Genomic DNA, 11922 nt, shown 5'->3' with positions numbered 1-11922 from the left:
GGGAGGGGGCAGGATAGGATAGAAGGAGGGACGTTCGGCATGGAGGGAGGATGGGATGGGGACAGTCAGGATGGGGACAGGGGTGGGCGGGATGGGGACAGTCAGGAGGGGCAGGATGGGATGGAGAGGGGGATAGGCAGGATGAGTCCGAGGTAGAAGGGGGCAGGATGGAATAGGGTCAGGGATGCTCGGGATGGAGGCAGGATGGGATGGGAGCAGTCGGGATGGGGACAGTCAGGAGGGGGCAGGATGGAATAGGGTCAGGGATGCTCGGGATGGAGGCAGGATGGGATGGGAGCAGTAGGGATGGGGACAGTGAGGAGGGGGCAGGATGGAATAGAGTCAGGGACGTTCGGGATGGAGGCAGGATGGGATGGGAGCAGTCGGGATGGGAACAGGGACGGGCAGGATGGGATGGGGACAGTGAGGAGGGTGCAGGATGGAATAGAGTCAGGGACGTTCGGGATGGAGGCAGGATGGGATGGGAGCAGTCAGGATGGGGACAGGGATGGGCAGGAGGGGGCAGGATGGAACAGAGTCAGGGACGTTCGGGATGGAGGCAGGATGGGATGGGAGCAGTCGGGATGGGGACAGTCAGGAGGGGGCAGGATGGAATAGGATCAGGGACGTTCGGGATGGAGGCAGGATGGGATGGGAGCAGTCGGGATGGGAACAGGGACGGGCAGGATGGGATGGGGACAGTGAGGAGGGGGCAGGACGGGATGGGGACCGGACAGTCCGGACGGGAGCCATCAGCCCCCTCCCACCGCAGCCAGCGTGGCGGATCCGGGGCACCCCCCATTACCCTCCCCTTTACCCCCATTTCCCACCCCCGGGGCGGAGCCTTCCCGCTCCCCCGAGCGGTGGCTGCGGGGCCGATGCGGGCGCTGGGGCTGGGGGTGCTGCTGGCGCTGCTGCCGCCGCCCGCTCCGGCAGAGACCTTCAGCGCCATGAGGAGCGTGCGGGCGGCGATGGGCGCCGAGGGCCGCCTGCTCCGCCGGCTCCGCGCCTACCTGCGGGAGGAGAGCGCCCGCCTGCGCCGCCTGACCAGGTACCGGCACCTGGGGAGCATCCCTGGGTCCCCCAACCCCGGGTGGGTGCACGGGGAGCATCCCTGTAGGGTCCTGATCCCCGCTGGGTGCACGGGGAGCATCCCTGTGTGGCCCTGATCCCCACTGGGTGCAATGGGAGCATCCCTGTGTGGCCCTGATCCCCACCGGGTGCGATGGGAGCATCCCTGTACGGTCCTGATCCCCGCTGGGTGCGATGGGAGCATCCCTGTACGGTCCTGATCCCCGCTGGGTGCGATGGGAGCATCCCTGTACGGTCCTGATCCCCACTGGGTGCAATGGGAGCATCCCTGTACGGTCCTGATCCCCACTGGGTGCACGGGGAGCATCCCTGTACTGTCCTGATCCCCACTGGGTGCAATGGGAGCATTCCTGTAGGGTCCTGATCCCCACTGGGTGCGATGGGAGCATCCCTGTGTGGGCCTGATCCCCGCTGGGTGCACGGGGAGCATCCCTGTACGGTCCTGATCCCCACTGGGTGCAATGGGAGCATTCCTGTAGGGTCCTGATCCCCACTGGGTGCGATGGGAGCATCCCTGTACAGTCCTGATCCCCGCTGGGTGCGATGGGAGCATCCCTGTACGGTCCTGATCCTGTCTGGGTGCACAGGGAGCATCCCTGTACGGTCCTGATCCTGTCTGGGTGCACAGGGAGCATCCCTGTACAGTCCTGATCCCCACTGGGTGCACAGGGAGCATCCCTGGGTCCCCCCCATCCCCACTGGGTGCGTTGGGACCATCTCAGTGTCCTCCTAACACAAGGGTGGGTGTGCTGGGAGCATCCCTGTATCCCCCCAGACCCAATGGTGGGTGCTGCCTGGCAAGAGGGGGTTTAACCCAGCTCAGACCCCTCCCACGCAGCACCCAATAAATAGGGGATGTGGGTGCCCACGTATCCCCACCTTGGCGGATGTGATCATAGGATCATGGGATGGTTTGGGTTCGGGTTGGATTGGGCAAGACCTTAAAGCTCCTCCAGCTCCAACCCCTGCCACGGGCAGGGACCCCTTCCACTGGAGCAGCTTGCTCCAAGCCCCTGTGTCCAACCTGGCCTTGGCTGGGGTGACCCCAAATAGGGTGTGGGTGGATGGGGAAAGCTGCCTGCGCCCCCCTGGCTATGTCCAAGCTGTGGAATGCGATCACCCCACGCCTTGGCTGAGGAGCAGGGATGTGGCCATGGCCCGGGACATCCCCGTGTCCCCACTAGGGATGGGGCTGACAAAGCAGATGGGGTCTCCTCCCCTGCGGCATGCTCACAGTGTGGATGCTGGGTGTCTGCCCATGGCAGGGGTCAGAACCAGATGGGCTCCAAAGGTCCCTTCCAGCCCAAACCATCCCATGATCCTATGGAGTTTCCCAGCTATGGCGGGGCTCAGACCCCATTCCCTGCCCCGGAGCATCACTCGCAGTCACCCAATGGGTGCCTTGTAGGTTCTATGAGAAGGTCCAGGCGCTGCACCAGGACCCGCAGGCCTCGGTGGACAACCCCTTGCTGGCCTTCGGCCTCATCAAGCGCCTCTACTCCGACTGGCCCAATGTCATCTACAGCGATGAGGCCACCGAGAACACCCAGGGTATGGGGGGAGGCTTCAGTGTGGGTCCCCTCTGTCCCCTGGGGAGAGCCTGGAGGTGGTGGGGAGTGGATGGAGGAGCAGGGGAAGGGGTGGAGGAGCAGGGGAAGGGATGGAGGAGCAGGAGAAGGGATGGAGGAGCAGGGGAAGGGATGGAGGAGCAGGGGAAGGGATGGAGGAGCAGGGGAAGGGATGGAGGAGCAGGAGAAGGGATGGAGGAGCAGGGGAAGGGGTGGAGGAGCAGGGCAAGGGATGGAGGAGCAGGGGAAGGGATGGAGGAGCAGGGTAAGGGATGGAGGAGCAGGGGAAGGGATGGAGGAGCAGAGGAAGGGATGGAGGAGCAGGGGAAAAGATGGAGGAGCAGGGGAAGGGATGGAGGAGCAGGGGAAGGGATGGAGGAGCAGGGGAAGGGATGGAGGAGCAGGGAAAGGGATGGAGGAGCAGGGGAAGGGATGGAGGAGCAGGGGAAGGGATGGAGGAGCAGGGGAAGGGATGGAGGAGCAGGGGAAGGGATGGAGGAGCAGGGGAAGGGATGGAGGAGCAGGGGAAGGGATGGAGGAGCAGGATGCAGACCCCCAGGGATGAAGCAGCACCCATAAGGTCGATCCCCCCCCCCCATCCCCTCCCTCACGCCCTCCGCACCCGTTCCCTGCCCGCAGAGCTCCACGCTGGCTTCCAGGAGGTGGAGCAGGAGCTGCCGGGCGCCGAGGACCTGGACGGGGCGGCGCGGGCGCTGATGCGGCTGCAGGACGTGTACGGGCTCAGCGTCAAGGGCTTGGCCAACGGCGTCTTCCAGCGCGCCGGGGCCGCCCGCCCGCCCCTCTACAGCCCCCGCCGGCTCGTGGCCCTCTCCGCCGACGACTGCTTCCATGTGGGAAAGGTGAGGGATTGCTCCACCGCCGCAGGTTTTCCATCCCGGAATGGCGCTTCCATAGGGACGGGTGCGGGGGGGAGCCTCGGGGGCAGCTCCCCGGAGAGGATGGGGGAATAAGGGGGCTTCTCCTTGGTTCATGGCGTGGGGAGGGAAGAGCTGGGCCGGTGGCCCCAGGGAGAGCTCCTGGCCCCGCGTCCTGGCTGGAGCTGGGATCAGCTCGAAGCCAGCGGTGAAAGTGGGTCCATGAATGCCAGGGGTGGGATCTGGGGGATCTCATCGAGGCTCCTGTTGAGGGCAGAGTCCTCTGAGTGTCACTGCAGAGCTGGGATGGAGGGGCAGTGTGGGGTGGGATGGGATGGGATGGGATGGGATGGGATGGGATGGGATGGGATGGGATGGGATGAGATGGGATGGGATGGGATGGGAAGGGATGGGATGGGATGGGATGAGATGGGATGAGATGGGATGGGAAGGGATGAGATGGGATGGGATGGGATGGGAAGGGATGAGATGGGATGGGATGGGATGGGATGGGATGGGATGGGATGGGAAGGGATGGGATGGGATGGGATGGGATGGGATGGGAAGGGATGGGATGGGATGGGATGGGATGGGATGGGATGGGATGGGATGGGATGGGAAGGGATGGGATGGGATGGGATGGGATGGGATGGGATGGGATGGGATGGGATGAGATGGGATGGGATGGGAAGGGATGGGATGGGAAGGGATGGGAAGGGATGGGAAGGGATGGGATGGGAAGGGATGAGATGGGATGAGATGGGAAGGGATGGGATGGGATGGGATGGGATGGGAAGGGATGGGAAGGGAAGGGATGGGAAGGGAAGGGAAGGGATGGGAAGGATGATGGGATGGGATGGGAAGGGATGGAGGTGGAGGTGCAGATGGAGGCGGAGGCTGAGATGGGGATGGAAATGGGGATGGAGCGTGGATCCAGGGGATGGGACAGGAAAGGAAGGGAATGGCATGGGAGGAATGGGGTTGGGAATAAGAAAGCAACAGGATGCGGTGGGACAAGATGAGTAGGAATTGCGATTGGAGGGCAGGACATGGCATGGGGATGGGATTGAATGGGATGGGATGGGGTTAGACAGGGTAGGCACAGGATGGGAAGGGGTTAGAGGTGGGATTGGAATGAAGATGGAGATTAGGATAGGATGAAGTGATGGGATGAGGATGGGAGTGGGGATGTGGTGGGATCGGATGGTACAGGATTGGATGGGATGGGATGGGATAGGATGGGAACAGGACGGGATGGGATGCGAAGGAAAAGGATGAGATGGGACGGGACGGGATGAGGATGGTGCAGGAGGGGATGGGGTGGGATGGGATGGGGACAGGATGGGATGAGATGGGAAGGGATGGTAGGAGGATGGTGCAAGAGAGGATGGGGTGGGATGGGATGGGATAGGATGGGAACAGGATGGGACAGGATGGGGTGGAATGGGAAGGAAAAGGATGAGATGGGACGGGACGGGATGAGGATGGTGCAGGAGGGGACGGAGTGGGATGGGATGGGATGGGGACAGGCTGCAGGTGCTCTGCCTCGCAGGTGGCCTATGACACGGGTGACTATTACCACTCCATCGCGTGGCTGGAGGAGGCCGTCGGCCTCTTCCGCCTCTCCTATGGCAGCTGGAACCCGGAGGACCGGAGCAGCCTGGAGGATGCTCTGGACCATCTCGCCTTCTCCTACTTCATGGTACGGCCACGAGCCCCATCCCCATCCCCGTGGTGCCCAATAGAGCCAAGCCGTGGGGTGCTGATGGGCTCTTCACACCCCCAATCCAGGCTGGAAACGTCTCCCATGCCTTGAGCCTCTCCAGGGAGTTTCTCCATTATGGTACGTGGGGCAACCTCGGATGTGGCAAGAGGAGGGGAGAGGTTTTGGGCTGTCCCCATCACCTCTGCAAGGCACCAGCCTCCTTCACCCCATTCTTGTCCCAGTATGGGATAGCTCCCCTGGGATCGATGCCAGGGAAGGGAGGTGATGGGGACGCGGCCTTTGGGGTGACTCCTCCTCTCCAACAGACCCCAGTAACCCCAGGGTGTTGAGGAACGTGGTCAAGTACGAGGAGCTGCTGGAGAAGGGGACAGGGACAAGCGCTGAGCCCCTGCGACGTCCCAATGGCACCCACCTACAGAGCCGGGATGCCTACGAGGAGCTGTGCCAGCGCCCACGGGGGCAGGTGGGGATGGCAAAGGGGTCCCATGGTCCCCACCCCACCACTGTCCCCCCCTCTCACACCCTCCTTGGTCTCCTCTCTCCCCAGTCAGCCCCGGAGCATCTCCCACACCTCGTCTGCTCCTATGAGACCAATGGCAGCCCCTTCCTCCTGCTCCAGCCTGCCAAGAAGGAGATGGTCCAGACCCAGCCCTACGTGGCTTTGTACCACGATTTCATCAGTGATGCCGAGGCTGAGACCATCAAGAGGTTGGCCGGGCCTTGGGTGAGCTGTCCCCATCCCCAGGGATGGCTTTGACCTCAAGGAGGGTGCCCCAGGAGCTGGTGGTGCAGGGGGTACCAACCTGGGCATGCAGAGACAGGAGGGGGTTAAGCCATGGCTTAGCCAAAAGCCTTCAGCAGCCAGCCCAAGGGTGGGATGAGCCCAGTTTGGCTCCTTCTGAGCCTGCCCCAAAGGAGAAACCAGGTCCACGCATGCACCTAAACCACTTCCCAGCCACGCTTGACGTGGTGGCATCCAACCCTACTGCTGTCACCGCTTCCATCACCCCGGTGGGACACATCGGGGCCGGGACGTGCTGGCATAAACCCACCGGCTGGACCCCAACCGGGGTCCCTGCTTGGTGGTGGGGTCCCCACCTGCAGCACCATCCCCTCCACCGTGTGCCCCCCAGCTGCAGAGGTCCGTGGTCGCCTCTGGGGAGAAGCAGCAGAAAGCTGAGTACCGGATAAGCAAGAGGTAGGAGCCATCGCATCCCTTGCCCTATGGCCAACGGGACCATCGCGGCCCCATTGCCACCACCAAGGTGACAGTGAAGCCACCCCGGGGAGACCCCTCCACACCCCACAGCGAGGGTGACAGCAGCCATGGGTGGGTTGGGTGCTCCTGCAGTGCCTGGCTGAAGGACACGGCCGACCCGGTGGTGCGGGCGCTGGAGCAGCGCATCGGGGCCGTCACCGGCCTGGACCTGAGGCCGCCCTATGCCGAGTACCTGCAGGTGGTCAATTATGGGCTGGGAGGCCACTACGAGCCACACTTCGACCACGCCACGGTCAGGGAGATGCCTGGGGGCTGCATGGGGTGGTCCACGGGGTGATGCTCTGGGTGGTTCCTGTGGTGCCCTTGGGATGGTCCTTGGGGTGCTCCTGGGATGGTTCCGCCTTTGGGGTGGTCCGTGGGGTAGCTGCTGTGGTGCTCTTGGGATGGTCCCTGGGATGTTCCTGGAGGTGGATCCATGGGGTGGTCCCTGGGGTGGCTCCTGGGGTGCCCTTGGGGTGCTCCTGGGATGGTTCTTGGGATGATCCATGGGGTGGTCCCTGGGGTGGCTCCTGGGGTGCTCTTGGGATGGTCCTTGGGGTGCTCCTGCGATGGTTCTTGGGATTATCCATGGGGTGGTCCAGGAGATGCTCCTGGAGGTGGATCCATGGGATGGTGCTCCTGGGATGGTTCTTGGGATGATCCATGGGGTGGTCCAGGGGATGCTCCTGGAGGTGGATCCATGGGGTGGTGCTCCTGGGATGGTTCTTGGGATGATCCATGGGGTGGTCCAGGGGATGCTCCTGGAGGTGGATCCATGGGGTGGTGCTCCTGGGATGGTTCTTGGGATGATCCATGGGGTGGTCCAGGGGATGCTCCTGGAGGTGGATCCTGGGGTGGTGCCCAAGGGAGGTCCCTGGGGGTGAACATCCCATAGTGATCCCTGGGATGTTCCCTGAGATATTGCTGGAGGTGGACCTTGGGATGGTCCTGGGAGGGGATGGGATAGGAGGGCTGCGGGGTGGTGATCCCTGGGTTGGTGCCTGGGATATTCCTGGGAAAGGAGGGAGGAAGAGGGAAGGAAGAAGGAAGGGAGAGGGAGGGATTCCCATGGGTAGTGCCTGAGGTGCCTCCAGGCCAAGCCGCATCCATACGGGACTGCCCATTCCCATGGGAATGACCAGGCCACATCCTCCCTCCCGGGGCAGTCGAGGAAGAGCCCCCTTTACAGGATGAAGTCAGGCAACAGGATCGCCACGGTCATGATCTACGTGAGTCCTCCCCCCCTCACCGCTGCCCGTGGTCCTCAGTGGGGTTCAGAGTGAACAGGGTTTGAGGTGGGGGAGGACAGCCCTCCATCAGGGATGGGCCTATAGGGATGCTGGGGAGGGACCCTTCATCAGGGACTGCAGTGATAGGACAAGGGGTGATGGGTTCAGACTGAAACAGGGGAAGTTTAGATTGGATCTAAGGAAGAAGTTCTTTACTGTGAGGGTGCTGAGGCACTGGAATGGGTTGCCCAAGGAAGTTGTGAATGCTCCATCCCTGGCAGTGTTCAAGGCCAGGCTGGACAGAGCCTTGGGTGCCGTGGTTTAGGGTGAGGTGTCCCTGAGGGGGTTGGAACTGGATGCTCTTGAGGTCCTTTCCAACCCAAACTACCCTAGGACTCTATGGGCTCTCCCATGAGGTCTGCACCTTGTGCCGTGCCATGGGGGGGGGAATGAGGCTGGGGACCACGGGATGGCCCGGGGAAGGGAAGGGCCATGCTCCTGTCTCCTTCTCCCCCAGCTGAGCGCAGTGGAAGCCGGCGGCTCCACCGCCTTCATCGCCGCGAACATCAGCGTCCCCGTGGTCAAGGTGAGGGGGAGCCCCAGCTTTGGGGCTCCCATTTGTGGTGGGGGAAGCCCCAAATCCCTTTTTTGGGGGGATGCCGGCGCTGTTCTGGGTGGCAAACCCCAATTCCAGGGATCCTGGTCATGGTTTGGGGGGTCAAACCCCCAATCCTAGCGCTCCCACCTGTGTTTTGGCAATGCCAAGGTCCCCTTTTGGGGATCCCAGCTCTGTTTTAGGGTGGCCAAGCCTCAAGCTCAGACCTCCCAGCTCTGTTTTAGGGATTTCCCACCCCAGCACCTCCGGTCCTGGCTCTATTTTGGGTTCTAACCCCCAGTTTTAGGGATCCTGGTGCTGTTTTAGGGGTTCCAACCCTCAGTTCTGGGCCTCCCATCTCTGTTTCGGGAGGCAAACCCCCAATCACAGCGCTCCCAGCTCTGTTCTGGGGTTTCAACCCCAGTTTTGAGCCTTGAGGGCTCTATTTTGTGGTTCCAACCCCAATTCTGGGCCTTGCAGCTCTGTTTTGGGGGTTCCAAGCCCCAGTTCTGGAGCTCATGGCTCTATTTTTGGGCACCAAACCCCAATCCTGGTGCTCAAGGCTCTGTTTTGGGGTGGAAACCCTGAGTTTTGGGACTCCAGGCTCAATTTTGGGGTACCAAACCCCAATCCTGGTGCTCAAGGCTCTGTTTTGGGGTGGAAACCCTGAGTTTTGGGACTCCTGGCTCAATTTTGGGGGTCTCCAACCCCAATCCTGGTGCTCAAGGCTCTGTTTTGGGGTGGAAACCCTGAGTTTTGGGACTCCTGGCTCTATTTTCGGGTACTAAACCCCAATCCTGGTGCTCAAGGCTCTGTTTTGGGGTGGAAACCCTGAGTTTTGGGACTCCTGGCTCAATTTTGGGGGTCTCCAACCCCAATCCTGGTGCTCAAGGCTCTGTTTTGGGGTGGAAACCCTGAGTTTTGGGACTCCTGGCTCTATTTTCGGGCACCAAACCCCAATCCTGGTGCTCAAGGCTCTGTTTTGGGGTGAAAACCCTGAGTTTTGGGACTCCTGGCTCTATTTTCGGGCACCAAACCCCAATCCTCGTGCTCAAGGCTCTGTTTTGGGGTGAAAACCCTGAGTTTTGGGACTCCTGGCTCTATTTTCGGGCACCAAACCCCAATCCTGGTGCTCAAGGCTCTGTTTTGGGGTGGAAACCCTGAGTTTTGGGACTCATGGCTCTGGTTTGGGGTGCTCCAACCCCAATCCTGGTGCTCAAGGCTCTGTTTTGGGGTGGAAACCCTGAGTTTTGGGACTCCTGGCTCAATTTTGGGGGTCTCCAACCCCAATCCTGGTGCTCAAGGCTCTGTTTTGGGGTGAAAACCCTGAGTTTTGGGACTCCTGGCTCTATTTTCGGGCACCAAACCCCAATCCTGGTGCTCAAGGCTCTGTTTTGGGGTGAAAACCCTGAGTTTTGGGACTCCTGGCTCTATTTTCGGGCACCAAACCCCAATCCTGGTGCTCAAGGCTCTGTTTTGGGGTGGAAACCCTGAGTTTTGGGACTCATGGCTCTGGTTTGGGGTGCTCCAACCCCAATCCTGGTGCTCAAGGCTCTGTTTTGGGGTGGAAACCCTGAGTTTTGGGACTCCTGGCTCAATTTTGGGGGTCTCCAACCCCAATCCTGGTGCTCAAGGCTCTGTTTTGGGGTGGAAACCCTGAGTTTTGGGACTCCTGGCTCAATTTTGGGGGTCTCCAACCCCAATCCTGGTGCTCAAGGCTCTGTTTTGGGGTGGAAACCCTGATTTTTGGGACTCCTGGCTCAATTTTGGGGGTCTCCAACCCCAATCCTGGTGCTCAAGGCTCTGTTTTGGGGTGGAAGACCTGAGTTTTGGGACTCCTGGCTCAATTTTGGGGTCCCAAACCCCAATCCTGGTGCTCAAGGCTCTGTTTTGGGGTGGAAACCCTGATTTTTGGGACTCCTGGCTCAATTTTGGGGGTCTCCAACCCCAATCCTGGTGCTCACGGCCCCATTCCGGGTCCATTCCCTCTGTATCCGGCAGAACGCGGCTCTCTTCTGGTGGAACCTGCATCGGAACGGGGCCGGGGCCGGGGCCACGCTGCACGCTGCCTGCCCCGTGCTGGCCGGGGACAAGTGGGGTGAGGCAATGGGGTGACACCGGGATGGGACCCAGGGAAAACCTGGATAATGGGGAAAACCAGGGGCAGACGGGGGTCCTTGTCCTTGTCCCTTCCAGTGGCCAATAAATGGATCCATGAGTACGGGCAGGAATTCCGGCGGCCGTGCAGCACGGACCCACAGGAATGAGGCCACCGTGGGCTCATGGATGTGGCACCCATGGGTGCACCCAAAGGGGTGGCAGCGCTGTTGGGTGCTCTTGGGGGTGGTGGCACCGATGAAGTGTGGCTAAAACGGGTGGAAATAAAGACAAAAGACACTGAAATGGAGCCTGGAGGGAATATTCCGGTGGGGTATCCCATAGGATGATGGGGGTTATGTGTCTGTGTCCCCCCCCTCACCTGAATCCAGCCTGGATCCTAAATGCATCCTCAAGCTCCTTCATCCAGATGGATAGGGTTAACAGGGCTGGCAGTGCCTCGGGTAGGCTTCAGAGTGACCGAGGTGACCATAGGGAACCAGAGCAAAGGGGCTTCACCCTCCTTCCTCCCCCAGCCCCACTGCGGTGCCTGGGGCTGAGTGTGCAGCCCCACATTCCGCATCCATCCCAACAGCAGCCCGGGGGCCCTGCATCCCCAAAAGGGGGCTGGGATTTCTCCTTCACAAGGCAGCGGCTGTAAGGGGGGGAAGTGGGGAGGGAGAAGGAAGCCGCTGCCTTCCAGCTGCCCTGGCCCACGTCCGGAGCACAGATCCCCTGGGATCCCCACCACAGGCTCCCTTTGTCCATCCCGAGCGCAGCACCTGCGTGACTGGAAGGCCAAAAAGCAGCTGGAGATGGGGCTGGGAGCTCCTGCTTCCCAGGAGGGACAGCAGGGATGAAGTGAGGAGGGTCAAGGTGCAGGGTGGCAGCAGCCCCGGCGCTGAGGCTCCCTGCATCCATCCAGCCCCATCCCTGTGAGGCTTGGAGACTACAGTCCTCCTGCACGGAGGGAGCAGGATGCCCCATTGCTTCTGGAAGAAAAAGGGATAAAGATTGGGAAGGAGAGGGATAGAACTCCATGGATGGAAACTCCCGCTCGGTTTTGGGTTCAAAACTGCACATTTATCACCCCATGGCTGTGCTCATCCAGCCCCCCTTGCGCAGGCACAAGGATGAGCTGGGAGCATGGTCCAGGAGCAATTCCAGGCTCTGTTAAACCTGTTTGGATATGAAAGCAAAACAGCCCTGAATTCCTGCTTTTTCCACAGGCACATCCCCGCAGCATTCCGGCTGTTAGGAAGGAGGGGGAACCCAGCACAGGTTAACCCCAGAGCCAGAGCAATGCTGGTTATTACTTCCAGATGTTTCTATCCATGTTGGAGCCATTGGACACAGAGGGGAGGGGAAAAGCTGTGGCTAAAGCATCCTCCCTCCCTCCTCCTCCTCCTGGGGGGATGAGGGGAGAGCTGGGATGTACTCACACTCTTCCTCGCCAGGGTGCCCTGAGGAGGCCGAGGGCTG

At 61.2% G+C, this 11922-nt stretch overlaps 1 protein-coding gene across 2 annotated transcripts; it reads left to right on the top strand.

The window, feature by feature from the left end:
- Nucleotides 1–845: 845 nt before the first annotated feature.
- P4HA3 (prolyl 4-hydroxylase subunit alpha 3) lies at nt 846–10652 on the top strand. Of its 2 annotated transcripts, none has more exons than XM_057396569.1 (13): nt 846–1051; nt 2501–2643; nt 3300–3520; nt 5088–5237; nt 5327–5378; nt 5567–5724; nt 5809–5985; nt 6395–6459; nt 6613–6772; nt 7691–7748; nt 8266–8334; nt 10345–10441; nt 10540–10652. In XM_057396569.1, the coding sequence occupies exons 1-13, from the start codon at nt 879–881 to the stop codon at nt 10547–10549; spliced, it is 1533 nt and encodes a 510-aa protein (XP_057252552.1). In that variant the 5' UTR covers nt 846–878; the 3' UTR covers nt 10550–10652. The 2 variants fall into 2 exon arrangements, with proteins under 2 accessions (XP_057252552.1, XP_057252551.1); XM_057396568.1 differs by having other exon boundaries at nt 7686–7748.
- The last annotated feature ends 1270 nt before the right edge of the window (nt 10653–11922 follow it).

This window comes from Pezoporus wallicus, unplaced genomic scaffold (assembly GCF_028554395.1).
Source record: "Pezoporus wallicus isolate ANWC-B61680 ecotype Strahan unplaced genomic scaffold, APGP_CSIRO_Pwel_v1 contig_10051, whole genome shotgun sequence".
Lineage (NCBI taxonomy): Eukaryota > Metazoa > Chordata > Aves > Psittaciformes > Psittacidae > Pezoporus > Pezoporus wallicus.
Note: the sequence above shows the minus strand (reverse complement) of the source record. Positions and strands in the feature narration are given on the sequence as shown.

Excerpts from the sequence above, each read along its gene's own strand:
- P4HA3 (XM_057396568.1), top strand. The coding sequence starts at position 879 with ATGCGGGCGCTGGGGCTGGGGGTGCTGCTGGCGCTGCTGCCGCCGCCC. Across the intron at positions 6,773-7,685 it reads CACACTTCGACCACGCCACG|TCGAGGAAGAGCCCCCTTTA; the intron begins GTCAGGGAGATG and ends CTCCCGGGGCAG. Across the intron at positions 8,335-10,344 it reads TCAGCGTCCCCGTGGTCAAG|AACGCGGCTCTCTTCTGGTG; the intron begins GTGAGGGGGAGC and ends TGTATCCGGCAG.